Source organism: Lithobates pipiens, unplaced genomic scaffold (assembly GCF_037356315.1).
Source record: "Lithobates pipiens isolate NorthernLeopardFrog02 unplaced genomic scaffold, aLitPip1_a1.2 Scaffold_27, whole genome shotgun sequence".
Taxonomy (NCBI): domain Eukaryota; kingdom Metazoa; phylum Chordata; class Amphibia; order Anura; family Ranidae; genus Lithobates; species Lithobates pipiens.
Window position 1 is genome coordinate 31,657,147 of NW_027507788.1, and position 12,350 is coordinate 31,669,496.

General features: G+C 38.1%; 1 protein-coding gene across 1 annotated transcript in view; it reads right to left on the reverse strand.

Moving 5' to 3' along the window:
* Positions 1–12,350, reverse strand: part of LOC143933727 (heat shock cognate 71 kDa protein-like) — a 48,172-nt gene that overhangs the window by 21,335 nt on the left and 14,487 nt on the right. Inside the window, exons 2-3 of the mRNA XM_077456725.1 lie at positions 6,850–7,061; positions 4,688–4,893 (exon numbers count right to left, since the gene is read on the reverse strand). Coding sequence (XP_077312851.1) covers positions 4,688–4,893; positions 6,850–7,054 — 411 coding nt within the window. The 5' untranslated portion in view covers positions 7,055–7,061. The remainder of the gene's footprint in view (positions 1–4,687; positions 4,894–6,849; positions 7,062–12,350) is intronic.

Here is a 12,350-nt window from a genome sequence, read left to right on the forward strand (position 1 = left end):
GATCTTCTTCAGCCTCAGTATCTAGGGTGGGTCCTGCATTGTAGGTGATGATATTGGCAAGGAAGTAGCCCCATGGCCAATGAAGAGCAGCTGGAGCATAAGTATCCCCGGTTTCATATCCTGCCTCCAGACTGAAAGGCATTTAATCCTTACTATAAGAGGGGGGAGGGCACACAAAATGTATTTATGGATGGCAGCCAGGAGTTCAGCTTTAAAGATGAATTTAAGGTATGGCAAATTTTACATCATTACATTGGTCCAGGTTGGGCCAGTGTAAGTATGTACACTATGTGCCATCAGTGTTAATTTCCTCAACAAAAATATTTTCCGTCAAAATATTCATAAGCGGCATTTTTCCAGTGATTAAAAATAATTGAAAATGACTCAAAATTTTCTACATTTTTCAAAATCGTTTCCAATTTACATCAGCGAACGGAAACGGAATGAAAATGTGAGGGAGGGACGTTTTACTTATAAAGACCGTATATAATGGCTAAATCTGTGTCTGTGTAGTTTGTTCAATCCTTAATACCATAAATAATAACATGTTATCTGATTATTATTTTTTTACTCCAGGAGTATATAATGAGCTTGGTGGAAATTCTAGAGAAATTCTTAAATAAAGCATTTCAATTTAACTAAACCCAATAGATTTTAGTTGACTAAAACTATTTTAGTCAACTAAAATGCACTACAAAGGCTAAAAGTTTACGTCTGGATTAAGCTAAATTTTACACAGCTAAAAGTTTACGTCTGGATTAAGCTAAATTTTACACGGCTAAAAGTTTACATCCGGATTAAGATAAATTTTACACGGCTAAAAGTTTACATGTGGATTAAGCTAAATTTTACATGGCTAAAAGTTTATGTCTGGATTAAGCAACACTTTATACGAATAAAAGTTTACGTCTGGATTAAGCTAAATTTTACACAGCTAAATGTTTACATCCGGATTAAGCTAAATTTTACGCGGCTAAAAGTTTACATCTGGATTAGGCAAAATTTTACAACGCTAAAAGTTTGCATCTGGATTAGGCAAAATTTTACACATTTGTAAGTGAAACATTATTTGACGTGTTATTTTTTTGCTCTCTTACCGACATACCCATGGTATGAGATAAAGTTCACGCTTCTCAGTTCCCTTTATATATGTATATTTATATATGTATCTTCCTTCCTAAATTTCCGGGATGCTTTTACTCATATCGGTTGAACACTACCTATTTGGATATGGTTTATTGTATAGTTTTGTGATTTTTTTTTGACTGGTGGCCAACTTCATCTATACATGTTATCCAATGATGTTTCCGCATCATGTGCTGCTTTTCATTTCTCATCTTTGATGTATTTTGTAAAATGTTAATAAACATTCTTTAAGAATTAAAAAGTACTGCAGATTTTAGTCCACCAAAATACGACTAAAACGAAAACAATTCAGACGACTTAAGTACAACTAAAACTAAAATGGCAGTCAAAAAATTATGTCCAAATTTAAATCGAAATTTGATGTCAAAACGAACACTGTGTGCCATACCTGAACCAATGTAACTATGCCAAATTTGCCATACCTGGAATTCAGCTTTAACGGTTATATACGGCCTTATTTGCCAATAAGAGGCATAGTCAAGCTCAACTTGTACAGGGAAAGGCAGGATATGCATAGAAGCTCTGCTGTCTGCTTGATCTGGTGATTTTTATGGAAAATAACCTCTGCTTATATAATTTTTCATCGTCCCTTCAACCTGAATTAATGTATTTGTTTTAAAGCGTAAAACTCCACTTTTGTTGAGAAAAAAACATTCCCCTCTGGGTGATCTATGTACATTGCAAGGGTTATAACAACCTTTGTTGTGGATTCCTACCTTTTGTTATTCTGAAGAAATCAGAAAGTGTGTTTGTCTGTGCAAGTGGGTCTAATGGGAATGGTTTCATAATTAACTGTCAGGTGTGCAGCTGCAGGGCACTACTGAGGAAAGCTGCTGGGCCTGAATCCCTTTAGACGTGTTCCTATTGAAAGTATCTCTCCAAAAATGACATTTTTGTTGCAGGGGATGCCTGAAATCTGACTCGTATCTTAGGCAGATTTCTGGGAAAATTGGTGAGCCAATCACACAAGCAGGAAATTATGTTTCTGGGGAGTGGTCAGTACACATTCTGTGTGCAGAACAACTCCACGTAGCCATATTGCATTTATAGAAAATGACAGCGGCTGCAGATTAAAAAAAAAAGTTTTTTTTAATAGCATTCAATTACAATATTATTAGTGTCGCAATTATATGTGCTATATTATTTTTTCTTTATTTTATTTTCATTTTTTTTCCCCACGAAAGTGTGGAGTTACCCTTTAAATGTACAATTCTTCCTTTAAGGAAAAGGTGGCAAATGGAATAGGGTTAATCCTACTATTTGGTAGATTTTGAATTTAAATTTAAATGCCAAGAATTGAAACAATCAACAACTTTTCAGGTGGTAAGAAACACTTTGGGGTTGATTTACTAAGGTAAATAGACTGTGCACTTTGCAAAGTGCAATTGCTCCAAAGCTTAGTAAATGAGGTAAAGCTTCATTTTGCAAAGAATACCCAATCACATGCAAGGAGAAAAAAAAATGCGTTTTTGCTTGCGCATTTAGTATGCTCTGGAGCAACTACAAAGTGCATAGTCTATTTGCCTTTAGTAAATCAACCCCATTGTGTACTTAAAAGGTGTATTGGAGTCAACTGACAGCTCTTGTTATCCTAGGACTGCCACGGGTGGTCCTTAGAAAAAAGTGAATATAGGATAAGGAATAGAAATGCCATGTCACCTTTAAAAGTCCATAGTGACATATTATTTAAAATCACCATAGAAAAGTCTATGGTTTGATTTACTAAATGCAAATAGACAGTGCATTTTGCAAAGTTGCACTCTGCATAAGCAGTTGCTCCAGAGCGCAGCAAATCCGTGATCAGAAGCTCTGCTGACTTCCATCATCCAATCATGTCCAAGAAAAAATGCTATTTCTTTTATTTTCCTTGCACGTGATTGGGTATTCTTTGCAAAGTGAAGCTTTACTTCATTTACTAAGCTCTGGAGCAACTGCACTTTGCAAAGTGCACAATCTACAGTATTTGCCTTTAGTAAATCAACCTCAATATGTTTCGGGGGGTTGCGAGACTTCTCCTTTCTTGGGGGCCTATAAATATATAAAACTGTGAATATAATCAATATTAAAATATTATTTAAAAATTATTAGTAACTTATTATGTTACACATCCCAAAATATGTTAACAATTATTTATCAATTAAATATAAATTATCAATCAATTATAGGTTTAAATGTAGATATATTTGGTCCATTCACTAGAGGGCTATTTCTAGTCTTATCCATTGATTAATGTGTTGATTAATGGTGATTCATAGAATCTTATATTTACATCCTGTATAATTTGTAGTTAATTACTCGTAATTGGATATACTATGATTCAAGACGGTTCTATGAATCATTATTAATTAACTCATGTAATCTTTATTATGATATATACCGGTAGATGAGACAAGACATAACCCTCTTTTGAACAGACAGAGTAGATTTGAATTTTAAATCTACAATCAATTTATAATATTTGTAATTTATAATTTGTATTATATTTTCTGAGTTCATTAAAATAAATATTTATATGTATTACCGGTAATCTTTACTTGTTAATTTGTGGAATAGTATTTTAATATAATTCAGATAAGACATTGATTGTTTTCATGGATTTTTATATTTACAGTGTACAAAAGGGAGGCCCAAACATACCCCATTGGATTTTGGATTTTCCTTGGCAATTATAAATAAAATATAATTCTGTACATTTATACGTGGAGTGGAGCTTCTATTTCTTGGCCTATAATTAAATCACTAAAAGAAAAATGCTTTTTTTTTTTTTAAGTTAGAAGCAACATCTCATTGAATTATGTTTTGTCTATGAACAAAAGGTCTTATCTAAAGTTTATCAAACAGTTCTGTATTACAGAATACAGACTACACACTTCTTATTAGAAGTAGACATAGACCTCACATTTTGGTTGGCGTGCAGACATGAGCTGGTGGTCATAAAAGTTGGTCATAGACGTCAGATTTTGATAGGACATGCGATCATGAATTACCCGTTCCATTGGGTCTTTTTTGCCAATTACAAGCATAAAAATGTTTGCTTGAGCCAAAAAAGATATGTTTGCATATATTCTAGAGCAGGGGTCTTCAAAACTGTGGCCCGAGGGCCACATGTGGCCCTTTGGTAGCTTTTATCTGGCCCTTGGGTCACTATTCCTTCCACTGAAATAAGGCACTATCCCTCAAACTGACACCAACAATGGGGCATTATTTCTTTTATGGATACCAATGATGGGATACTATTCCTCCTACTAATAGGGACACTACTCCTCCTATTGACCACAAACCTTGAGGCCATATTTATTCTCACCAGTGATGGGCCCATGTCATTTTCTGCCCCTGCTGATCACAATCCGGCCCCCCTAAAGTCCTTTCTTTGAAAAGTTTGGAGACCCCTGTTCTAGAGGAAGAAGACAGAACCAAAGGGGGAAACTGCCCATCCATATTTTATTCCAAGGGGGGCAATAAATTGGAAGGAGCAATTAGCTGAAGCAGGTCTACTGCTCCTTTAGGCTTGACATATTACCGTTAGTATTAGTAAACTTACTTTTCCTAAGTAGGCCTCAGAGATCTCTTTCATTTTGGTAAGAACCATAGATGAGACTTCTTCAGGATAGAAAGTTTTTGTCTCTCCTTTATATTCTACCTGAACCTTGGGTCTACCACCATCATTTATTACATTAAAAGGCCAGTGCTTCATGTCAGACTGGACAACGGTGTCGTCGAAACGTCGGCCAATCAAACGCTTGGCATCTGTAATACAAACAAGTCTGATATCAATGGCATGTTACATTTCATATTCCATATAACTACAAATGCCCATCTAAAAAAAAATCTTTCTTGCTTGCCTGAAAAGTAACCCTAGAAAAAGTTACAAGCTCCCAACCAACAGCTATTCCAACTAACAGAATTTCATTCAGCTTCCTTACCGATTTGTATAGGACCGTCTCAATTTTTATCTGAGACAATTACAGTGGTGTGAAAAAGTGTTTGCCTCCTTCCTCATTTCCTGTTCCTTTGCATGTTTGTCACACTTAAGTGTTTCGGAACATCAAACCAATTTAAACAATAGTCAAGGACAACACAAGTAAACACAAAATGCAATTTGTAAATGAAGGTGTTTATTATTAAAGGTGAAAAAAAATCCAAACCATCATGGCCCTGTGTGAAAAAGTGATTGCCCCCCTTGTTAAAACATACTATAACTCTGGTTGTCCACACCTGAGTTCAATTTCTCTAGCCACACCCAGGCCTGATTATTGCCACACCTGTTCACAATCAAGACATCACTTAAATAGGAGCTGCTTGACACAGTAAGGTCCACCAGAAGATCCTTAAAAGCTACACATCATGCCGAGACCCAAAGAAATTCAGGAACAATTGAGAAAGAAAGTAATTGAGATCTATCAGTCTGGAAAGGGTTATAAAGCCATTTCCAAAGCTTTGGGAATCCAGCGAACCACAGTGAGAGCCATTATCCACAAATGGCGAAGACATGGAACAGTGGTGAACCTTCCCAGGAGTGGCCGGCCGCCCAAAATTACCCCAAGAGCGCAGCGACGACTCATCCAAGAGGTCACAAAAGACCCCACAACAACGTCCAAGGAACTGCAGGCCTCACTTGCCTCAGTTAAGGTCAGCGTTCATGCCTCCACCATCAGGAAAAGACTGGGCAAAAATGGCCTGCATGGCAGAGTTCCAAGGAGAAAACCACTGCTGAGCAAAAAGAACATCAAAGCTCGTCTCAATTTCTCCACAACACATCTTGATGATCCCCAAGACTTTTGGGACAACATTCTGTGGACCGATGAGACAAAAGTGGAACTCTTTGGAAGGTGTGTGTCCAAGTATATCTGGCGTAGAAGGAACACTGCATTTCATAAAAAGAACATTATACCAACAGTAAAATATGGTGGTGGTAGTGTGATGGTCTGGGGCTGTTTTGCTGCTTCAGGACCTGGAAGACTTGCCGTGATAAAAGGAACTATGAATTCTGCTGTCTACCAAGAGATCCTGAAGGAGAATGTCCGACCATCTGTTCGTGTACTCAAGCTGAAATGAACTTGGGTTCTGCAGCAGGACAATGATCCTAAACACACCAGCAAGTCCACCACCGAATGGCTGAAGAAAAACAAAATGAAGACTTTGGAGTGGCCTAGCCAAAGTCCTGACCTGAATCCTATTGAGATGTTGTGGTATGACCTTAAAAAGGCTGTTCATGCTCGAAAACCCTCTAATGTAACTGAATTAGGACAATTCTGCAAAGATGAGTGGGACAAAATTCCTCCAGGACGCTGTAAAAGCCTCATTGCACGTTATCGCAAACCCTTGGTTGCAGTTGTTGCTGCTAAGGGTGGCCCAACCAGTTATTAGGTTTAGGGGGCAATCACTTTTTCACACAGGGCCATGATGGTTTGGATTTTTTTTCACCTTTAATAATAAACACCTTCATTTACAAATTGCATTTTGTGTTTACTTGTGTTGTCCTTGACTATTGTTTAAATTGGTTTGATGTTCCGAAACACTTAAGTGTGACAAACATGCAAAGGAACAGGAAATGAGGAAGGGGGCAAACACTTTTTCACACCACTGTACATGACTGCAAGAAGTTTTTGAGAAGATCTGAAATTTCAATTAGTAAGAACCTAGACCAATCCAAGAGACAGCGTGCTGCAATTGTATGTGAGATGATGACCCGACAGAACTTACCAAAAACAGTATTAGTTGGGTTCATGGCTACTTGGTTCTTTGCGGCATCCCCAATAAGTCTCTCTGTGTCCGTGAAGGCCACATAGCTTGGGGTGGTACGGTTTCCTTGGTCATTGGCAATAATCTCTACCTTTCCATGCTGGAAAACACCTACACATGAGTAGGTGGTGCCAAGGTCAATGCCTATTGCTGGACCCTTAGACATGTTGTCTCTGTAAAAATAACAAACAAATTAAGAAGTTATGAAGATTTGTGCACAGAATTATTTTTTTTTTTAACACAACACGCAGCAACATAGGGAGCAACATGTAAGCTATGTAAAGTTCAACACATCTGAGCCAAGCTACTATTTTTGGATAGAGTTGGCAAGGCCTATAACCTTTGGCAGTGTTATTGCTATTTGTGTCCTTTGTCAGTTTTATTGCTCTTTGTGTCCTCATTGAGGAGATTTCCCCTACTTCTGTACCTAACGCACACCTATATGATTTCCATATGGAGGAATAAAGAAAAAAATAAATAAAAAAAAAAAAATATATATATATATATATATATATATATATATATATATATATATATATATATATATATATATATATATATATATAAATGTATTTTCTTTTTCTAAATTCTTAAAGAGGAGGGCCGGTTTAAAAAAAAAAATTAAAAGTCAGCAGCTGCAAACACTGTAGCTGCTGACTTTTAATAAGCAGACTTACCTGTCCAGGGAGCCCGCGATGTCGGCCGCCTGAGGCTGACCCGTCCCACGGCTTTCGGGTCCCGGCACCGCTATTATGGCTAAGGGAAACAGGCAGTGGAGCCTTGCGGCTTCACTGCCCGTTTCCTACTGCGCATGCGCGAGTCGCGCAGCGCTTTGTGAATGGGGCGCGCTGTGTTCTGGGACACACAGTTCCCAGAACACAGCGCGACCCATTACCCAGAAGACACCGCACAGAGGAGAGAAGACAGAAGATCTCCGTGGAGGAGGAAGAGGCAGATTAGGACGATGTGCCTAGCAACAGGCATTTCTGGTAAGTTAAAAAAAACTTTTTTTTTCATTTATTTTTTTCAGATTTTTTTCTAAATTTTTATGTATTTTTTTTCTCAGGGTGGCCCTCCACTTTAATAAGCAAACACATACATATATACAATATATATATATAAATATATATATATATATATATATATATATATATATATATATATATATATATATATATATATATAATTTTTTTTATTATTATTTATATATCATTTATTATATTTATAAGCATAATACCTATATGAATAAACAATACTGTCATACATTATTCTGTTCTTTTAACAGTTTAGAATAAATCAATAAAACATAGACTTTGTAGCTGATATAGGTTGATATCTATATCTATTTGCTGGTGCTGTTGATAGGTTGATATATCAATTCAACAGAGTGCTCTATAACAAACAACATTTTATTATCATATTACACTGATATCCATTGTTCTCTGCTCTGAACCTGACAACTTTTAATTATGAAAAACTAGGCCAATAGCACACAAAGGACAGGGATGCATTACATATTACCCAAACACCAGCTGATCAGAAGGTGAAGGCAAACAACACAACCCAAAAGTCAAATAAATAATTTGAAAGCAGATCATCAACATTAGATGATTGATTACACCCAAGAAACACACATTTGTATTGTATACTAGTTTGATTAAAGTTAAATTTCAGGTTATACCATCTCATGTATGTATGTATGCAAAAAAAAAATCAAAATGGCACCCTATATAAAAAGCAATGCTTATTAACATTAAAAAAAAAAAAAGAAGAAGAAAAGAAAAAGAAACCGGAACCCCCCCCCCCCCAGTAGGTGGAACTCCTCTTCTAGGTTGAATTAAGGCCAGTGTCATGCAAACCATCCTCTTTGAGCCCAAGAAGCATGGAAGGTTTATGCTTTATTATGTGAGCTATTTTCTGTGTCGTAGAAAGGACTGCCCATTGCTGTCATCAGAGTAGAACTTGGAGGAATCTTGATGTTACCAGAACACAGTATGTACTTGGTGAATAAAAAAAAAAAAATAATAATAAAAAATAAAAAATGAAAGACACATACAGTAAGCTGCCATTACTGATCTCCTACTTTTCGGGTTGTCTCTGGCTTTAATACTTTTAGCTTCATGTGGAAGGTCTTTATGTTAACTCACACAAGGAGCAGAGGAGGACCACTGTGTTACTGTTACAGGTGGCTACAAAGCTGCAATAGAAAAAATAAGTATCACCCTCCCAGCTATACGTCATACAAGAGGTGTGTGAATCACTAGCCTGGCCGAACAGAGCTCTACATATTTTCTTGTGTACATATATGAATTAGAACAGTGGGAAATAAAGCTGTGTATTTGCAGTTCTCTAAAATACAGTATATGGCTCACAGCTTGTAGACATCCGACCATAACACCTACAGGTATATGAGCTTGTTAGACACCAATATCCAATATGGAAGCCCCACCCACAATCCCCACTCTTTAGAGCTATAACACCCTCTACTCTTCGGGCTAGGTTTCATGCCGCGTACACACGACCAGACTTTCCGGCAGACTAGGTCCGACGGTCTTCCCGACTGACTTTTCAGCTGAGTTCCGAATGAACGGACTTGGCCACACATGAATGGACTAAGTCAGTTCGAAAGTCTGTTCGTTTTGAATGTGATGACATAAGGCGGGACTAAAAAAGGAAGTTCAATAGCCAATAGCTTCCTTTGCGTCGTATTTGGTCCGTCGGGCCAGCATACAGACGAACGGTTTTCCCTATAGGAATTGAGTCCATCAGACAGATTTGAAACACATTCTATTTCTAGGTCCGTTGGATTTCTATAATGAAAAATGATCAGATTAGCCCACACACGATCGGATTGTCCGATGGACTGATCCTGTCGGACCTAGTCTACGAGAAAGTCCAGTCGTGTGTACGCATCATGTGCATCTGTGAAAAACTGTGCCCATTCAGCCTGAAGGGCATTCATGAGATCAGATACTGATGTTGGATGGGAAGGCCTGGCCTAAATGTTCCAGTTCATGCAAAATGTAGGACTGAGGTCAGGACTCTTTGCAAGCTACTCAAGTTCCTATGCCTTTATGGAGATGTCAGATGAGAAGACCTGGCTCATTCTAATTCATCTCAGAGATGTTTAGTAAGGTTGAGGACAGGGTTATGTGTAGGTCGCTTTCTCAGGTTCCTCAATACTAAACTCATCAAACCATGTCTTTATGTAGATGTTGACTGAGAAGACCTGGCTCATTACGATTCATCTCAGAGATGTTCAGTAGGGTTGAGGTCAGGGCTCTGCACCAGCCACCCGAAAGTTATTAAACCATGCCTTTATAAAGATCTTGTCTGAGAAGACCTGGCTCATTACGATTCATCTCAGAGATGTTCAGTAGGGTTGAGGTCAGGGCTCTGCACCAGCCACCCGAAAGTTATTAAACCATGCCTTTATAAAGATGTTGTCTGAGAAGACCTGGCTCATTACAATTCATGTCAAAGGTGTTCAGTAGGGTTGAGCTTAGAGCTTTCTACCAGCCACCCAAAACTCATCAAACCATGCCTTTATGAAGATGTTGGCTGGGAAGACGTGGCTCAGTCAAATTCATCTCAGAGATGTTCAGTAGGGTTGAGGTCAGGTCTTTGTGTAGGTCTCACAAGTTCCTCCACAAAAAACTCATCAAGCCATTTATTTATGGCGATATTGGCTGAAAAGACCTAGCTCATTGCAATTCATCCCAAAGGTGTTTGGTAGGGTTGAGGTCAGGCTCTGCACCAGCCACTCGAAACTCCTCAAACCATGCCTTTATGGAGATGTTGCCTTAGACTACCTGGCTCATTACAATTCATGTCAAAGGAGTTCAGTACGATTGAGCTTAGGGATTTCTACCTGCCACTTGAAACTCATGGAGAAGACCTGGCTCATTCTAATTTATCTCAGAGAAGTTCAGCAGGGTGACCAAACTCCTCAAACCATGCCTTTATTGCAGATGTTGGCTGAGAAGACCTGGCCCATTCCAAATCATCACAAAGGTGTTCAGTAGGTTTGAGGTCAGGGCTCTATGAAGGCCACTCAAGTTCCTCCACCTCAAACTCACCAAATCATGTCTTTATAAAGCTGGCTTTGGAAGCGCCGCCATGGTGGAACTGAAAAAAAACCTTCACCAATTGTCTAAAATGTTTTTATAGTATTAACAGTAGCCTTCAATGGAAACCCCTGAACTTATTCATTTGTTGTCAACATACTTTTGGCCATATAGTGTCATTTTGATTCACTGATTACAGCATTAGCATGTTACATCTTGTCCTATCTCACCAACGTTATTTGGAATCATTCATAAAAACCGACTCGTAGTTATCGTAGAGCTAGAAAAATCCCTGTTCAGCAAAAAGCTTCACTGTGTACCACAATGGTTGTGCAATTTTCTCCTGACTCATCATTGCGCTATTCTTCCCACTAATAAAGTCTTTTCTGGCTCTGTAAAAATATCCGCATGGTCAGCCGCGTCTCACCCAGACACACAACGCTCATAAAACAACAGGGATTTCATTGTGTACCGTCACCCATCCGAAACATGTTAGAAAGCAAGCTCATCTCAACCACAGGAGCCTGTAAAACCATATAATGATATGTACTATGATATGTACTGCCAATCTACTGCCTGGCTTTCCCTCACCATCATGGGGCCTCTGCATTCTCCATAATTTGCAGGAATAATCCAACAGGGGGAGTAAAACCTCTCACCGTGTTGGCAGGACATTGGCAATCTAAAGAAAGAACACTTTCTTTAAATTCTTGGATTAGATTAGATTTCTTTAGATTAAATTGCGACTCTCGGCAATATATAAAAAATCATTAAGTCGGTAATTGTTTTCAGGAAGCTGTGGAACTGCGATAGAATTAGAGTCCATCAAGTTTATGGTAATGAGTTTAATATAGTTTAATATAATCCTCTTCATATTCATTAGGACTCTTACACAGCGTATGCTTGTGACTGCAACTCTTGTCTTAGTTCCTATGCCATGCACTTCCTCCACCATGGTCCTCCACCATGGTCCTCCACCATGGTCCTCTACCATGGTCCAAGGCGGGTGTGAGCAACTAGAGATTAAAGATAAACAAGGTAGACACTGAATACACAGTGAATGGGAAACACTTGCACCTTGAAAGGGTGGCAATGTATGAGCCGCTGCTGTCCGATGTTGTCCCCACTGGAGGGCAAAATTAATGGAATGTGTTAAATTTCAATGTATAGATCCATATAGGTGACTATGCCTTATTATTATTTTACAGAAAACTATTATTTCTAGTTGTTACTTTTTTTTTTATAATCACTTTTTATTTATTAAGGCAAATTTCAACATTAAACATAGAAATACACATTCCACGATATATCTATATAAATCTTTTCATTAACAAACCACACTAACCCCCCAACCCCGAGAAAACACACCGGATCCTTCATCGTGTCCTCTTCAAA